At 52.5% G+C, this 18,327-nt stretch overlaps 1 protein-coding gene across 2 annotated transcripts in view; it reads left to right on the forward strand.

The window, feature by feature from the left end:
• Positions 1–18,327, forward strand: part of ADGRD1 (adhesion G protein-coupled receptor D1) — a 174,403-nt gene that overhangs the window by 122,177 nt on the left and 33,899 nt on the right. For both annotated transcript variants that reach the window (XM_065904023.1, XM_065904024.1), the window contains one exon: positions 17,476–17,579. In XM_065904023.1, the coding sequence (XP_065760095.1) occupies positions 17,476–17,579 (104 nt within the window). The remainder of the gene's footprint in view (positions 1–17,475; positions 17,580–18,327) is intronic.

Consider the following 18,327-nt stretch of genomic DNA (forward strand, 5'->3'; position numbering starts at 1 on the left):
ATATGTCTGATCCCTGGGAAGATTCTAGACGTTGCAGAGCAGCTAAACCTGTGGGCCATGACTACTGAGCCTGCACTCTAGGGCCAGGGAGCCACAAATGCTGAGCCGGCATGCCGCAACTCCTGAAGCAGGCGTGCTCTCGATCCCATGGTCCGTAACAAGGGAAGCCACCATAACGAGAAGCCCACTTGCTGCAACTAGAGAAAACACTCAGGCAGCAACCAAGACCCACTGCAGCCAAAAAGAATAAAATTAATTCATTAATAAAAAAGAATATTATCTCAAAGTGCTTCTTCCTACCTACCCTCCCCCCTACTTCCATCCCCCACACTTGTGTTTATATAAGAACAAGACAGATGTTAGGTGGGCCAAATCTGAGACTTACTAAAAGTTTATCTTGCCCTGTGACAGAGCAATTCTACAGACAGGAATGAACACATGACAAGAGTTATGTGCAGACGTGTTTGTCGCATCTTTACTTATAACTCAGATCTGGAAATCGCCCCAATGTCCACCAACTCTATGCTAGATAAAATCTTGTATAGTCATAGATGGAATAATTACAACATTGATAATGATATGGCATGAACTTTGTGTCCCCCTAAAATTCACACATTGGAATCCTAACACGTAATGTGATGGTCATGGACAGGATTAGTCCCCTTATGAAAGAAACCCAAGAAAGCTCTTTTGCCCCCTTCCACTACGTGAGAACACAGAGAGAATTTGGCAGTCCACAGTCTGTGGGCCCTCAGCAGAACCTGACTGTGTTGGCACTCTGATCTCAGACTTCCAGCCTCCAGAACTGTGAGAAATAAATTTCTGCTGTTTATAAGGCAAAAAAAACAATAAAAAAAGAAAAAAAGCAGATGCCCTGGGGTGGGATTCTCTGAACCATGATGGGTCCCTGTGTGTGATGGCTTCCCTGACTTCTTAGGGCCCCAAAGGAAATTGAGTTTTCCTGGTGGGGGCGGGAGAGCAGTGAGGTGATGGGACACCTCCTGGGATCTCCTAAGAAGCAGAGCAGGCTGGGCACCTAGAGACAAGCTTGGTTTCATCCATACTGTGTTTTGGAAATTGAAAATTTTATTTATGACTGAATTTTGGAAGATTTTGGGTGATACTGGGACAGAGTTCTCAGAATAGTGAGGCTAGAGCTGAGTAGGGACCTCTTCTTCCTCCTTCTTCCTCCTTCGTCAGCAGAGCTGAACCCTGCTGGGAAGTGAGATGCCAGCACAGGGTGAGTCTCTTAGGCTGTATGACCTGCCCTGGTACACACTCCAGCAAATCCACCTCCAGTAACAGAGACCCATTCTCTTGGGGCACATCCATTCTTGGGTCTGTCTGTTTATGCACAGACACTATTCTCCTGAGGTTTTGTAGTCCGGTTGCTGTGTATGTTGGGTGTCAGTAAATATTTGATAAGCCCACGATTGTATCAGTTTTGTTAGGGAAGGAGAGATTTCTATAGCAACATCCAGGCTGCAAGCGGTGTTTACCTAAGGATCGAATTCTCCTCCACCATCATTCGACAAATACCCATCAGGGACCTAAGGTGTCAGGCCTGGAGTTTCATTTGTAAACAAGAAAAACCATGCATTTCTGCTTTGGAGTAGTTTATATTCTAGTGGGAAAGACAGCTCATAAACAAATTAGCAACTAAATAGGTAATTTCAAAGAGCAATAAGTTTAGGAAGACCCTTGGGGAGAAGGATGGAAGAGATGGCAGGTGGGGAGGAGGGAGGTGGTGGGGAGGAGGCAGGTGTCTCTGAGGAAGTGACAATTGAGCGACCAGAAGAGGCTCATCTCTAGAAGGCCTGGGAGAGGAATATTCCAGGTTAAGAACCAGCAAGTGCAGAGGACAGGAGGCAGGAATAGATGAGGTTGGTGAATCATGGAGGTAGGGCAGTGAGCATGGGGATCTTTCTGTTTGCAAAGCACATCATGGATTTTCCAAGCAGACTGTGAATTACTTATGGAGACTCCAGAAAGGACTTCCAGGTGATCCCTCGGAGGACGTGGAGGGGGGCCCGACACCCCCTGCACAGTCCATGTGTGTACATGCCCGACACTGTCTATCTGGACAGATGACCCCATTTGTTCTTGTGATGAAGCATCAAGCGAGAGTTGGGTAAGCAGACTTTTCAGCAACCCCATCAGACAGTTGCTAAGAGTCTCTGGGTTTTGCCTGGGAATCCTGACAACACATGAAATGAAACCCAGGTCTGATGCATCTGGGTCTTTTGGGTAGTGAGCTTTTAGAGGTTCAGAGCAGGCGGTTCTATCATAGGCCTGAGGGGCATGAGCCCACCTCTCTGCCCAGCACCCTTCATGGTGAATCTTTGTCCAGGCAGGTATGAGCCCCAAACAGTCCCAGTGGGAATGTTTTTTAAAGATGTGACATTTAGGGATGAGTTGATTGGTACTCCTTCCTTTCTGTTTCCATCCTTCCCACATGCTCGGTCAAAACCCTTTCTCTTGTTGACCTGCAGTTATTTGATCCTAAATCACGGAGCATGCTGGGTTGGGGAGCCAATGGGAGCTGGGGAGACCAGCCAGGGGCAATTGTTAGTGATTTAAAGAAATAAGATGACAAAAAAGCTTTGGAAGTGGAGAGGTCCCTATTTGCAGGACCCAAGCATCAACTACCCTGACTGCAAGAGATGGACCCAATCTAGTGGTCCGTCCCCTCGGTTCCTTTCTCTGCCTCCCTTGCTTGTCCTGGTCCCCGGGTTCTGCTACCACTCGTGTCTCTTAGCGTGTCAGGCCCCAGAAAATGAGGAGCACGGCCTCCATGAGGCTCACTCCTCCCCCTCTGTCCTCCACGCCGGCCCCTTTGTTCTTCCTCCTGCCAAGGCCGTGGCCCTCATGGCTCACTCAGCATCCCTCTGGTGTCACGGAGAAAATCCAGCCACTCTCTTTAACCCCTGGAAGAGGCATCATGCTGCCTCTACGCAGAACCTATGTGGTCCTGTGGCCAAGCCCCCTTCCTTGACAAGTGGAGGCCCAGAGGGCAGGGTGGCTGGGCCTGTTATTCCTCCACTCATCAGTGAGTTGCTGAGTTCCAGGTGACCCCAGGCTTTGTAGGCCTTATTCTGAAAAATTCAGTGCTCGAGATCTTGAGTGGGGATGGAGACACAGCATGTGAAGGCAGTCATGGTAGGGTAAGGTGGGAAGACAGAGGTGTGCCCGCGGGGCCTCCTGAGCCGGGGGTGATGGGTAGAAACCTCGGGGGGTGAGGGGAGAACCATGCAGACGTGAGAGAAGGGACTCCAGGTGGAGGAGCAGCGGATGCAAAGGCCTGAGCAGGCGCGGCAAGGGGCTGGCGCGGCTCCCAGGAAAGGTGCCAGGGGCTTCAGACCTGAATGTCCGGGGGGCTGAGAATGGTGCAAGTGGGGGCCTTCATGAAGGGTGGGGATGAGGTGAATTGAGACCCCTCACCCAGCTCACTGGGCAGTCACTGTGGATGCAAACCCATGCTGCCCCCTCTTCGATTGAGAAAAACTGGAGATTGGTTTTGTGCAAAATCTCTTGATTATTTAGATGTGTCGTTATCCTTTCTAGGCCACATGTCAGAGGTATATCTGTGGCCTGGCCCAGGCCGATGCCCACAGACCAGCAGCCTGGACTGTATGTGCTCAGGGACCACTGGGTCTTGTGAAGATGCTGACCTAGGCTCTGCAGGTCCGGGTGGGGCCTGAGTAGTGCTCAGACTGTCCTGACTCCAGACAGCTCTCTGAATAGACCCTGGGTGCAGCCTTCTCGTCTGTAAAGGTCAGGTCAAGCTTGTGCTCACGTCCTGTGAAAATGGCCAGGCTGATCATGACAGATATAAAGGGCAGGCTAGGGTTAGTCTGATTCCAAATGTGTGCTCACTAGAGGGTGGAGATGTGATCTTGGTTGGGGTCTGAAAGGAGGGAGTCGGACAGATCCCCGCCAGAAAGTAAGACGCAAAGGAAGCTAGAGAGACTGCCGTTTGGGGAGAGGAGTTCCAGGGACACAGGAAACAAACAAGACAGTGAGCCGAGGGCGGGGCAGACCCAGAGTCAGCAGGGCTACTGTTCTGCCCACAGGTGTCTTCAGGGTGCTCCCCTGACAAGGCAGTTCTGGAGTCCTTGGAGGCAGCTGTGGTCCAGCGGTGGGTCACACAGCTGGGTCCTGCTGATGACAGAAAGGACAGGACAGGCACCGCTTTGGGGTCTGTTGCCTCCTTCGGGCCTCACCATGTGGGTGGGGGGCGGGGGACTGTCACCATCACCATCACAGATGAGGGCTTGGGGATTTGCCCGAGGTCACCTGAGGACAGAGTCTGGAACTGAGCTCTGCTCTCTGATTCCAAAGCTTAGGCTGGTGGCCATGCCCATGGATGGCCCACAAGCAGAACTTCCTCCTCTGCATCCTTTATATGCGTGTGTGCGTGCTAAGTCACTTCAGTCATGTCGGACTATGTGATCCCATGGACTGTAGCCCACCAGGCTCCTCTGTTCATGGGATTCTCCAGGCAAGAATACGGGGGTGGGTTGCCATGCCCTCCTCCAGGGGATCTTCCCTAGCTAGGGATCAAACCCGCATCTCTTATGTCTCCTGCATTGGCAGGCAGATTCTTTACCACTAGGGCCACCTGGGAAGCCCCGATCCTTTACATACCAAGGACTAAATCTGATTTCCTGTGTGATGTGGGTGGGTCTGCAGAGCAGTGGGAGTGGGCAGGGGCTCCCAACGCTCAGCAGGAAGTTGTGTTTGTGCCTGTGGGTGGAAGAGGATGGAAGGGAGGAGCTCGGTCCAGGAAAATAAGAAACTGGGGTCACAGAGCATCTGTGATTACAGATCCATCCCTACTCAGCGGCGATGCCAGATTTAGACAGCCTGTGGGTGTCTTCGTGGAAGCAAATCATATCTACTCATTGCCAGGAAAGGTCGATTTGAAAATGGTTTAAAATTATCCATGCTAAAAATGAACATTTTCATGAACATTTAAAAAAAAACAAGGCAGTTATCACAAGTAGATGCCAGATCCGTGGTGCTTTTAGAGAATTAGTTAAAAAAAAAAGCACAGATGCTTTTATTTTCCTGATGTTGAGGCTGAATCTTCCTAAGCTTTGCCTCCCGGCCCTGGTCTCCGGTTCTTGGACAGGTTCTCTACTCCGAGCTTACATCCACCTGTCAGCCCTTCTCTCTGTCCATCTCTCCTGGCTCCTCTCCCACCCAGCTTCCTCCTTGGTGGTCAGCTCTTGGAAGACCTTTCCGCCCCGAGTGAGTCAAATAAGAGTCAAGAGAGATGGGGCTGAACCACGGCCTGTGTGATACACTCCCATTGATGCACTTGTGTGGAATGATCCCAAATGAGTGAGTAACAATTTACAGCTTGGCGGAGCAGTTGCTAAAGACTGAGAGCGTATCATTGAGGGCCCCTTCCTGACTCCCAGTGCCATGTGGCTGAACAAGTGCGTGGGTGAGGGAGTCACTTCCACACGGGAGAGGAGCTTAGGGAAACACAGAGTGTTCTCCCTGGACGCTGGAATGCTGAGCGCATGTGGGTTTAGTCTGGAACCCCGATTGCCAGGCACAGGGACCACAGGTGGGCAAGTACAGATGCTAGAACCTCCCTCCTCTCCAAGCACTGACCAGCAGGGGGCGCCGGGGACCGAGGAACAGAGGCATCCACTGTCTGGCTGCTCAGATGGACTGGTCCAGGCAGGATCTGGGGATGCGTGCAGGTGGGTTTCTTGTCGAAGCGATAGTAACCTCAGTGTCAGACTTATGAATGGAATTTATAGACAGGGAAATCAGAACAGGCAGGATTTGGAGGAGGTGAGAACAGAGAGTCTCTGGAACAAAGGCTGAAGGTATCTCTTGCCTTAGGGGGAATTCAGTCCTTCCTGTGTCTGGGATCCTCACCCGAGGTTTGCATTTCAGAGCACAGGCTTGCTGTCTAATGTGGGAAAGCTGTGCTATGACATGGTGATGCCCAGGGTGAGGTGGTGGTGGGCACAGCCCAGAACCGGCAGGAGCACTGGCGGCCCACGCAGCACAGCTCAGGCTTTCTCCAGGGCGCTGGCCCCTGGCTCCCTCGTGGGCTCTTTCAGAGCAGCCTGAGTGTGGGCATCTATCCTGGGTGGGGGCAGGAGCTCTGTGCCAGGACAGGTGCCCGTGGGAGAGCTGGACCCCAGGGGCCCCCTCACCTTCCCATCAGCCAGGGAGCCTGGGGAAGGAGCAGTTCCCTAAGACAGGGTCACAGCCCATGGTCTGCAGGCTGACTTTGGCCCGTAGACCTGTTTTGGTTAGCCCTTTTGTCCATGACAGTTAAAGTTTAGTCGCTCAGTCATGTCCAACTCTTTGAGATCCCATGGAATGTAGCCCGCGAAGCTCCTCTGTCCATGGGGTTATCCAAGCAAAAATACTAGAATGGGTTGCCATGCCCTTCTCCAGGGGATCTTCCCGACTCAGGGATCGAACCCAGGTCTCTCGCATTGCAGGCAGATTCTTTACTGTCTGAGCCATCAGGGAAGCCCCCCATTTGTCACTATTTCTTTAAAAAAAAAGTTATTTCATTGAAGTATAGTTGATTTACAATACTGTGTTAATTTCTACTGTACAGCAAAGTGACTCAGTTAAGCACATATACATATTCATTTTCATAATGGTTTATCACAGAATATTGACTATATTTCCCTGTGCTATACAGTGGGCCTTGCTGTTCATCCATCCCATATGTAATTGTTTGACCTGCTAACCCCAAACTCACAGTCCTTCCCTCCCCCACCTCCCTTCCCCCTTGGCAGCCACAAGCCTATTGTCTATGTCTGTGAGTCTGTTTCTGTTTCATAGATAAGTTCTTTTGTATCATAGTATAGGTTCCACATTTAAGTGATATCACATGATATTTGTCTTTGCTGATTTGTCTTGGCTATTGGAAATAGTGCTGTAGTGAACTTAGGGGTGCATGTACCTTTTTGAATTATAGTTTTCTCTAGATATATGCCTGAGAGTGGGATCGCTAGATCATATGGTAGCTCTGTTTTTAGTGTTTTGAGGAATCTTCATACTGTTCTCCATAATGGCTCTACCAATTTACATCCCAGTGTAGGAGGGTTCCTTTTTCTCCACATCCTCTCCAGCATTTGTTATTTGTAGACTTTTTAATGATGGCCTTTTTGTCATTTGTCGATACTTCAGAATTCAGTTATTATCTAAAATTTTGGATTTCTGGTTTTCTTTTTTAAAAAAAAAAAAAGGGAAAGAAGATCTGACCACAAAGAGCTTCCACTCCTGAGCAAGCAGCCATGGCACCTGCAGGCAGGGGTCTGCACCGCAGCTCTCCACAGCCCCCACCACTCCCTATCGCTTCACACTAGGGGTCATTCATCCTCATGTTTGCCTTGTGTTTTTAGGAAGGCAGTAAAATGCTGCTTATTCTTTTCTAGGGTAGGGGAATGACATATCCACTAAGAGGAACTTTCGGAAAAGAAATGAAGATAAAGATGTTTCTTTTTGGAAGAATAGTCTCGCTTGTTTATTATGTATGCAAGCTCCCAGATGGTCTCATGAATTTATATAAGCTGCCTCTCTGAGGGCAGTGGTGTTTGTGGTCTCTGACTCAGAGGAATCCATGTCCTGAAGCAAACTCCAGGTTTTTCTGGGCATTTCTAAATCTAGCCACTGGTGGGGAAGGAAGGGCATAGCTCGGGCACGCCACGCCTTCCTGAGACTGGAGCTGCAGTGGTGGGGGGGCATCTGCTTTCACCGGAGCCCCTCCCGTCTCTCAGGGCCCATGTCCACTCTGGGCCAATGGTTAGAGGATCGCCTGGGCTGCAGTCACCTGAGGCCATCCCCCCTGCTCTGGCTGCCAGGGAGGGCACAGGGTGGGTGTGGGGTGGAGCCTAATTACAAGGCAGCCCTGGGGCTGGTGAACTGCCCCCTCTCTGAGCTGTATCTGTGGTCCTGGTGGGTGTATCAGAGACAGGCTGGGCCAGGATTTAGTTAGTGCTGGCAGGGGGCTCAGTTCACCATGAGGAAGTGATGTCTCCAAGTGTGCACACCACTTACTCTGATGAGTGCCTACTGTATACAGCTCTGTCTCTAAGCAGTGGCCCCATTCTGTCTCTTGGTCAGTTGAATGCTTGGTCCATCCAACGCTCTGCATGGCTTTGGGCATGTGCCTTCTCCGAACCTCAGCTTACCTGCCTGTGACATGAGTGGGGACCCTCTCCTTGTGGAGTTGTAGTAGGGAGTCAGATGCATCTCAGCCCTGAGAACTGAACTCCAGGCACCCAGTTGTGAGAACTGAGTTCTGAGCTCCCAGCCCAAGTACTGAGCTCCAGCACTGAGTCATGAGTACTGAGCTCTGAGCACCCAGCCCCAGGCACTCAGGCTGACTGAGGCTGCAGTGATGTCAGCAGTGGCACCCGCCTGGGATGTGGCCAGTGGAGCCGTGTCAGAGAGGAGTAAGCAGGGGACTGGGGTTCCCTGAGCCTGGGGACCCCAGAGCTCCCTACACGGCAGTGTCGGAGCATGTGTCCCAGCGTCACCCTTCTCCTTTCATTCTTTGAAAGGACAGCAGGGTCCCGTGCTCTGGGCACAGAGTCGGGACTACTGTTTCCCTGTTAGTGGGGGTCTTATGGGAGGAGGCAGCTGCAAAGTCTCCTGTTTTGCCCTTTTCTCTCCCAGGGTGTAATACCTCACCCTGTGGGTTTCCACAGAAGGGAGCTGTCCTAAACGCCTTTCTCTTATGGATCCAGAAAGTCCCCCTACATCACTCCTCAGTTCCCTGGTCTGTTTAGTTATGTAGCCAAAGGAGGAGCTGACAGGCTCCCACTGGGTCCTGGCTCATCCTCTGGGCTCTGATTTGCACACCTCCTCTCTGTGCGTGTGTGTTAGTCGCTCAGTCGTGTCCGACTCTTTGCAACCCCATGAACTGCAGCCCACCAGGCTCCTCTGTCCTTGGGAGTCTCCGGGCAAGAATACTGGAGTGGGTAGCCATTCCCTTCTCCACGGCATCTTCCAAACTGGGGATCGAACCCAGGTGTCCTGCATTGCAGGCAGATTCTTGACCATCTGAACCACCAGGGAAGCCCGCCTGCTCTCTCCTTTTTGCTAATTCACCAGCCAAGCCCTTCCAGGCTATGTGTGGACCAGCAACTTCCTCTTCTGACCCTGCACCCTCCATGGAGCCTGAGAGCCTGGGATGGTGCTGAGCTGGGCACTGGGGACCTGCGGAGAGTGCCTCCCTTCTCCCTTCTCCCTCCTCCCCTCCCCCGCCTCTCCCATCTCTCCCTCCTCCCTCCCCACTCCCATCTCTCCCCCTCCTCCCTCCTCCCCTCCCCTACCCACTCCCATCTCTCCCCCTCCTCCCTCCCTCCAGGGCTCCCGGGGCCCTTTCCTTGAGTCCTCACCTTGCTGCCCCTGGGGTGGGCATGCTGGCTGAGCTCTGGAGCTGGGCCACTGCCTGTCACCCCTCTCTCCCCCCCAGAACCCCAGGTATGCAGGCACTGGGCCCACCTAGGGAAGAGTTGCAGGAGGAGGAATCAGACATTCAGGGAGCTCAGCTTGTCCATGAGCCTGACCCTGCTGTCCTGGGGACAGTGCCTCGCTGTGGGGTCAGCATCCCCTCCTGGAAAATTTAATTATCCTCCTGTCCTTCAACCAGACCCAGGCTACTACCTTAGAGGAAAAACAGCCCTTGCTTTATTTATCCTAGACTTTTCTGAGAAACCTCTGCTCTGGAGCTGCAGGGGAAGCTGACAGTGAGATCCCGAGGGCTCCTGTCTCCGAACCCCCCTCAGGAGAGAGAGTTCGCTCCCTGGGGGAAAGGGATGACGAGGATAGTGGCCAGGAGTGAGGATGCAGGGGTTGAGTCAGGGTGGAGCCGGGGGCATCTCCATCTCGAGGTACAACGACTGCTCTGCCGCCCTCCTGCCAGAGGGAGGTGGGGGAGGGAGAGACACAGAAGGCAGGGCAGAGAGGCCATGGGTTCTGTAGCCATTCAAGTTGGTTGGCTCTGGGCTGGAGGGCTGAGCTGGGAACTGAAGTGCGTTCTGACCCAGATCAGGTGCACTGTGCATTTTTTGTCATAAACATCATGGGTCTCTGCGTGGTGATGGGAAAGGAGACCCTCTTGGAGAAGCTGCCTCCCCCCATGTCAGGGGTGAGGGGCCCTGAAGGAGACCAAGGGTTCTTTGCAGGACTGAGATGAAGCCAGGGCCAATTTCTCAGGCTATGTTTGGTGGAAAGATGCTACGCTACTTGGGAAAATGCGATAAATAGCACAGAAAGTGGAGGTGAACACGCGGGCCCTATCCCCTTTCGTGTCTCCCAGTCCCCTGCCCAGAGCAGGGCTGACTCTGTCACCTCAGACAGTCCCCGTGTCACCCTCTGTTCCTTAAATACAGGATTGCATGCTGTAAAAACCGTCTGTGCTTTTGAGAGATGTATCAGTACATCCTGGTGACTGCTTCATCTCTGTCTGTGCGGACCTGCCTCATTCATTTTCACCACTGGGTACCCCCCTTCCCCCACCCCCAGCCCCGGGATTTCTCTAGGCCTCTGTGGATCCACGTCAGGTGACAACAGTCTTTGGCTGCTGCAAACAATAAATATCTGTGAGCAGACACCCTTCCCGTCACTGCAAGTGCGTCTGTAGGACAAATCACCGCAGTAGACTTGCTGGGTAGAGCAGCGCAAGGTTTGAACTTCCCGTAGGTGCTTGAAGCCACCATTTATGGGGAGGTCTGCTCCAGCCCCGCCTCTGTGGCTGGTGTGTGGGCTCCATGTCACCCCATCGTCCACATGCCTCCGGCAACAGTTGCTCTGTGCGCTTTGCAATTTCCGTCTCGAGTTCCCCCCATCCGTCCCCACCCCCACGTGTAAAGCTGGAGCTCACACCGCTTCCAGTTAGCATCTTGGGAGCTGGCAGCCTCCCAGCCATGCTGGCAGGCTCAGGGGCAGAGGCATGGGCTCCCTGACTCCCACGGCCTAGCTGCCCAGGGCTGGATGCAGGAGAGATCCAATCCCCAGGACCCTAGGCATGTCTGGATCCTGGGCCTTTGCTCTCAGACCCACCCCTTCCCCTGCTGGACTCAGCACCCTAGGGCTGACCAGTGCTGGCTGCCCCTTGGGGCTCTGGCAGGAGATGGGAGGGGTGAGGCCAAGTACCGTCCTCTCTCCCTGAGCCTCAGGCAGCTTTCCTGGCAATGGCCTTGTCTCTGCAGCCTCCTGCTGGCAGCTCCTCTGGCCCGTGGCCCTGGCTTCCCCAGGTGACCTTTGACCAGGGCAGGTGGCTTCCGGCTGTGATTAATTAATACCTGGGTCACACCATCATTCCTGTGGCATCTCTGTTCCCCTTTGCAAACATTGCCCTGAATTAAATTTCTGATTTTTTTTTTGAAAAGCTAAAGTAGTTATTGTCTTCCCAGTCAGCCTCAGACTGGTACACAGTGGTATAACTGAGTGGAGATGGTTAAGACAGCCCCAGGGGCCTGGTCTGGGTAACAAGGGAGTGAAATGGCTCAGTCCTAGTCCCCGGCTGACTCTTCTGATGAGGTGACTAGCCTAAGGAAGGCAGGTCGATGACATCTTTTTACAGACATAGGACCCAAGTCTTCGTGCATCCGGTGGGGAGAAACCCCACCAGTGCACCCCTCTAGGCCATGATGATACCCCTGAAGCAGCCAAGAAGCTCGGGGCTCTGGTCTCATCTCCACCACTGGAACGTAGTGAAAGTCACCTACAGTCTGGACTCTGTGCAGAGGGTGTTTTTAGTGAAACCCACAGCTGGTTAAGCCCAGACACTGTTGTCAAATCTCCGCTGCCCAGTGAGTCACATGCCCCTCCTGTCCAGGGCTGAAGGAAGGCACGTGGTTTAGCCAGGGTCAGAGCGGACCAGGGGAAGGGCAGGCTCCAGCAGAGCCTGGGTCCCAGCAGAAGGGAGACCAGAAGGCAGGACGGAGCTGGTCTTGCAAAGAGCCGGAGGTGGGGTGGTGGAGGCAGGGGAAACTGACAGAACACAGGGTCCAGGAGAGTGAGGGGCCGAGAGCATCTGCATCCAGGCTGACCCTGCGAGTGGGCTGCACACTCTCCGATTGTCCCCACTTGTCCTTCACTCTGTTCGGCCACAGGTTCCCTTGACAACTGGCTTCCTGCCGAGCCCAGCCAGTGAGAGGCAGGCGTGGAGTTAAACCCGGCTGCTCTCTGTTCAGATGCTCCTGTGCTGCCCATGGCCCCTCCGTGGTTGCTGCTCCCACTGTACCACCCTCCTTCCTTGACCCCAGCTCAGGGGGCAGACCTGTTGTGTTTCCAGCTCTGCCAGTGGTCCTGGCTCTGCTCACATCACCCCCTCCCATTGTCCTTCCCACCCCACAAGGGCAGGGTTCTTGCTGTGGCTGTTCTCTGGGGACCCTCACCGTCATCTCCTTTTCCAGGGGTTCCCATATGTTGTCACCCACTTCCTATGTTCAGTCCCCTCCGTTGAATTCCTGGGAAGGCCTTCCTTTCCTGTGTGGACCCTCCTGAAAGAGTGAGTGAGTAAGGCGGTGAGGCAGAGATGCTGGCGGGACAGAGCACTGGGGGCCTTGCAGACCCAGGCAGGAACGAAGATTTCATTCTGGGTGCAAGGGTGCCCAGGAGGTGGGTGAGCTCAGACCCGCATCTGCTGAGTGGAGACTTGGCTGAAGATGTGAGGCAGTCCAAGAAGTAGAGCAGGTTAAGACAGAGGCTCTGGAAACTGAGGCTAAGAAGAGATATATGCCTACGTGTGAGCAGAGGAGCCAACAGGACTGGGTGGGGATGAGCTCTGAGGGGAGAGGGAGGACCTGGAATGACTCTCACGTCTAGGTCCCCCCTCCTGTCCCCCACAATCACCTCCAGCGAAGCCTCTGATTATTTCCATCAAAGCCTGATCAAGCTCAGAACTTATTTATTCACTCATGCATTTATCAGTACCTGTTTGTGCCTTTGTTCATTATCTGCTTTCCCTACTGCAGGTTAAGCCCCAGGCTTGGCACTCAGCGGGTGCCACTTAATACATGCTTGCTTGCTGTCGATGGGGGTCCAGGCCATCTGGGGGCAGTCCAGTACTGCCTCGCCAGCTGTGCAGTGATGGCCAGTCACATTTATTCAACATGAGAACCAGGATGCCCACTCAGCCTCCTTTGCTGGTTTGGTGCCTGTATACAGTAGATGCCAATAAAGGCACTTCTGTTCTCCCTATCTTAACCATCCAGTCTGCTGTGAATGCTTCATGGCCCCAGGTGAATCTGATCTTTGGTTCATCTCTCAAACATCTAGAGTTTGCCAGTCCTTGTCAGATGCTGGGGATCTGGACAGGAGCAAGACAGACAACCCTTGTCTCCATGGACCTCACCACTAGAGTGCACCCTGCTTCCGATCCAGGAGGTTCTCTCCTGTCCTTTCTGCTTCCAGTTGCATGTTGGGGCCAGTGTGAAGCCCGCTTTCCCTCCTATCCAACTTCACAAGGCACAGGCTGTTGGCAGCTTACAGTGGAGCCATGTTTAACACAAGTTCACTTAACACGCTGGCAAACCAGTGGGCTGAACATGTGTTAAAGTTATCAAGCTCTTATATAAAAAGAGAGGGGGAGTAAACCCTTCAGGCAAGCAGAATCTCTCAGATTATCCCACCACCAACACACACACCATTCTGCTCTGTGGATTTGACAGCTGTTTTAAACCAGAAAAATCTGAAGACCCCAGCTTCTGCGGGCAGCTCCCTCCTGTGGTCTGCCTCAGTGTTACTCAGACCACCATGCAGAAGAATGATGAGGTTACCTGCACAGACCATGGTTTGTAGGGGACCTGAGAGGTTTTCAAAGGTCCTTCTGATCACCTCTCATTTTCCCCTCATAAGCTTGCTTTATCATGCAAGTGCCATGTAAAGTATGACCTTCTGATGTATTAATAGCTTGCCTTATGCTCTGTATGAGCATTTTGAGACTGGCTAACCAGGATGATAGTTCTGCTCAGGGGAGGGGCTTTATCTCATTTTTAAAGTGTTCCCTATTGTGGTTGGCTTAAAGCTGACTTTGGTTGGTTTGGTAAAAGTTGTGATGAAGAGTTGGTTGATGGTGAGTTTTGATTAATGGTAAGGTTGGTTGATGGGTTGAATTGGTTGATAATAGAGTTGGCTGATGGTGGGGTTAATTGACAGTGGGATTGGTTGATGGTGAGATTAGTTGATGGTGGGGTTGGTTGCTGGTGAGATTGACAGATGACGTGGGGTTGGTTGATGGTGTAGGATTGGTTGATAATAAAGTTGTTGATGGTGAGGTTGGCTGATGGTGGGGTGGGTTGATGGTTGAATTGGTTGATAATAGGGTTGGTTGAGGGCTTCTGTGGCAACTCAGATGGTAAAAAATTTTACTGCAATGCAGGAGATCCAGGTTCAATCCCTGGGTCAAGAAGATCTCCTGGAGAAGGGAATGGCTACCCACTTCATGATTATTGCCTGGAGAATTCCATGGACAGAAGAGCCTGGTTGCAATGAATTCTTTGCATGGGGTTGCAAAGAATCAGACTGAGCAAGTAACACTTGAGCTTTTTCACAGGGTTGGTTGACAGTGAGGCTGCAGGGCATATGGCATAGGACTGGGTAGCTGTGGGTATGAGGCTAGGGCTGGACTCCCATTTGTCAGAAGCACTAGGGAGAGTCTGTGTACAGAAAGCAGGTAAAGATTTCAGTGAGTGTGGCTGGCCAGGTATAGCCCTCACATCTGGAAGCTTTTATGCTGTGCAGTGAACCTCACATGAGCCCACAGGAAGCTCACTAGAGCTCTGTGAATCGAGGAGGTAAAGTTTCATTATTTCTCTAAGAGGTATACACACAATGATGTACATTAAATACATCTTTTATGGTGAATCAGTGGGGGAGTCAGGGGAAGAGACTCGAGGCCTCCTTCTACCCTGAAACCTTCAGCAAATGAACCCTCATTCTCAGCAGTACCTGCTGTTCTCAGAGCTGTGGGTGATCAGGCAGCGGAAGTTTCAGGAACGTGATCTCTATCCTCAAAGAGCCCCCCATCTCTCTGGGAGAGAGAAGACTCCCCCCATGCAATGTGACCGGTGTCAGAGAGTGGGGTGCTTACACTGTGGGGATGGGAGATGTTTGGGCAGTAGAGCGATGAACAGGGAGGGAGACGAGCTGAGACCTCAGGATGCAGAGGACTCCATGCGCAGAAGTTGCGCTCCGGGGCCAGACTAAGGAGGGGACTTCCCAGTGGCAATGGGGTGAGCATGTCACCAGAGCCAGCCTACCTTGTTGATACAGACATGCGACTATGTTTCATTTGCTGGCATTTCCACTGGTCATTTAAGTTAATTTCAATTTAGTGAGTGCTGCCGAGGTCGACCTTGGTTTCCAAGAACAGTTGATGGCCTGCTGATGTCAATAAACTCTGGTAACCAACACTTCACACCTTCTCTAGGCAAGGATCATTGTAACGGTGACAAGACACTTTTAATGTCTTATGAGACATCAAGGAAAGATGATATATGCAGTATAATGTTAGTGATTCCTCTTTGGGTTTTCATTTCTGTTTCTCAAAAGCATCACTTGAAGTAACAGCACTTCCAAAGACATACTCTCTTCCCCTCCCCCAAAGAGTTTGAGAAATGCCAAGTTTGACACAGCTCTCTCTCTCAATATGTATATTCACCTGTAGGATTTCTCAGAAGCCTTAGATTGCTTATATTCACCAAAACATCTTTAAAGGCAGATAGAGAGTGCAACTTTTCTGAAACTTATCTAAAACCAGAAGCGTCATTTCACAGAAGACCAGTGACAACATCTCACAGGAATTAGAGTGTTGAGTGATACCGTGTGGGAGCGTGGCTCCAGGAATATATTTCCTTTTGCCTTCCTAGGGGATCTGATGACTCGGAGCACTGTGTGTTCCATCTGCAGATGGGGAAGTTTAGGATCCAAGATCTTGGGATGTTGCCGAGAAGGAAGGCTGCTGCAGGAACCCACTAATGGCCCCACCCGCCTCGGAAGCTTGCTGTGCTGCAAAGATAGGAGTTACTCACAAGGGCCCTGGCTTGACCTCTAGGGCTGCTGGGTCCAGGCTTCGGCCTCCCCCACCTCCCTTCAGCCAGAGATCTGAAATGTTTCCTGACCCCGGGGATGAGTTGAGTGACTCAGATCTGAAGGAAGTAGACCCCATTAAGTGATGAGTCCTCAGGCACAGACCTGCTGGCTCCCAAATTGTTCCTTGCGATCCACTTACGTTTCCTGGTGGGGCCTCTTGTGCCTGTAGCATTTCCTTCATCTTGGCCAACAGCCCTTTTACAGATCTCAGTTTTTCCTCCTTTTGTTTCTGGTTAGGTCCCAGGTGGCTCAGTGGTAAAGAATCTGCCTGCCAATGCAGGAGATGCAGGTTCATTCCCTGGGTTGGAAAGATTCTCTGGAGGAGGGCATGGCAACCCACTCCAGTATTCTTGCCTGGAGAATCCCCATGGACAGACAGCCTGGTTGACTACTGTCCATGGGGTCACAAAGAGTCACGTGACTGAAGTGACTTAGCATGTATGCTCAGGTCCCAAAGAATAGGGAAGATGGTGGTTTAGCTGGAGGTCAAGGCTCTGGCTGTCCTTGATGTCCAAGGCTGGACACAAATGCAGAACGAACTCCAAAGACCAGGCTGGGTCTTTGATGCTGGCGGAGGAGCCATGAGCCCCAGGAGGAAGTGCACTGCAGCGACTTCTGTGGGAAGCTGGTCTTCCAGTTGTGTGGCTTAGGGAGCATGGAATTTCTTGGATCGCAGGTTCAAATGTGTGTGACCTTGAGATGCTAGCTCCTGGAGTCTTGGATTGGTCTCTTAAGTGAGCTGTGGTTTCTGTCACCATCCTTTGTGACTTTGCATCCACTTAATCCACTGAGTTTGTTTATGCTCTATTTGACATCAGGGATAATAGCAAACTCTGAGCATTTTACATGTGTAAATTCATTCCTAGGTCATTGGCTGGGGACAAGGGCATGTTGCGACTTGAACCAGGGCTTATGCGTCAGGCTGTTAAGCAAACACTACATCACCTGGGCAGCTGTGGATGTCACGTTCTAGACAGGGAGGCACGGAGCAGGCAGGCTCAATGGGAATGGGTGGGAGAGGGGTAGGCAGTAGAGGCACAGAAACTGATGGTGGAGGAATCTGAGTGATTGGTGGAGCCCTTTGGCGCATCTGAAATGTACAGAACCAAGGGCTAACATCAAAGGACTCGCCCTCTTGATGGCAACAGCGGGGCATCTGGCAGAGGCAGGGACTGGCGGTCATCACCAACTCAGAACGGCCCGATGACTACCTGGTGCTTAACTGTGCATTAGCCCGGGACCCTTTCCAGCCGGAACCCTCCGGCCCCCGCACCACCCCCCGCCCCCAATCAGGCTCGGGCGGCACAGACTGGGCTCCGCCAGTCCCCCTGTAGGACCTAGACTAGAGGGCTGACCACCTCCGCTCTGCTTCCCGCACAGCTCACGCGCGGACACCAGGTGGCGCTCTCGTCCATCAGCTACATCGGTTGCTCGCTGTCCGTGCTCTGCCTGGCCATCACGCTGGTCACCTTCGCCGTGCTCTCGTGAGTCATCTTCTGCCCTGCCCCGGGGCCCAGAGGTTGGGCAGCTTCGTGCGAATGTCAGTGCCACCCCTGCCCACCTCGATTTCCCTTCTGGCACTGTACTGGGGTGGGGGGCTGGGGCGGCAAATGCGGACCTCTGTTTAGATTCTGCACACGGTGTGTGACAGGGAGGTGGTTGTTCCTCAAGTACCTTTTGTTTTGAAATCTGGGGTGTGGGGGGCCTGTGGGGTGCTGGAAAAGACAGAGGAGAGAGGAGGGGCTGTCGAATTGGAGGGCACCTGGCTTGAGCTAAGCTGGAAAGTTCTGGAAAGTTCCCCAGCCCAAAGGGCTTTCTGGCCTTTGACCAGGAAAGAGCCAGAACAGAGGACCACCCCTCGCCCCCAACCCAAAATATTATCAAAGCAGCCAGATCCTTGTGGGGCTGGGCTGCGGGAAGCCCCAGGGGTAAGAACCCTGGAGGGCCCCTTCTGGCTGAAGTCACATCAGTCTGGTCTGAGCTTGAGGGGATCCCTCCAACCCCCACCACCGAGTGGATACTGGCAGCAAAGTCTGCCCATGGCACTTTCAGGACTGGGACAGAAAAATAAGATCAGAGTCAAGAGTCTGGGCAGTCAGCCGGGAAGATGGGTTTGCACACTCCCCTCAGGGCTGTTGGACCTCCGAGGAGGGCGTGTTACTCACACCTGGATGGGCCTCAGTCTCGAGGGGTGCTCAGGTGCTTCCTCTGCTCATGGGGTTCCTCCTGGAA

This window comes from Muntiacus reevesi, chromosome 13 (assembly GCF_963930625.1).
Source record: "Muntiacus reevesi chromosome 13, mMunRee1.1, whole genome shotgun sequence".
Lineage (NCBI taxonomy): Eukaryota > Metazoa > Chordata > Mammalia > Artiodactyla > Cervidae > Muntiacus > Muntiacus reevesi.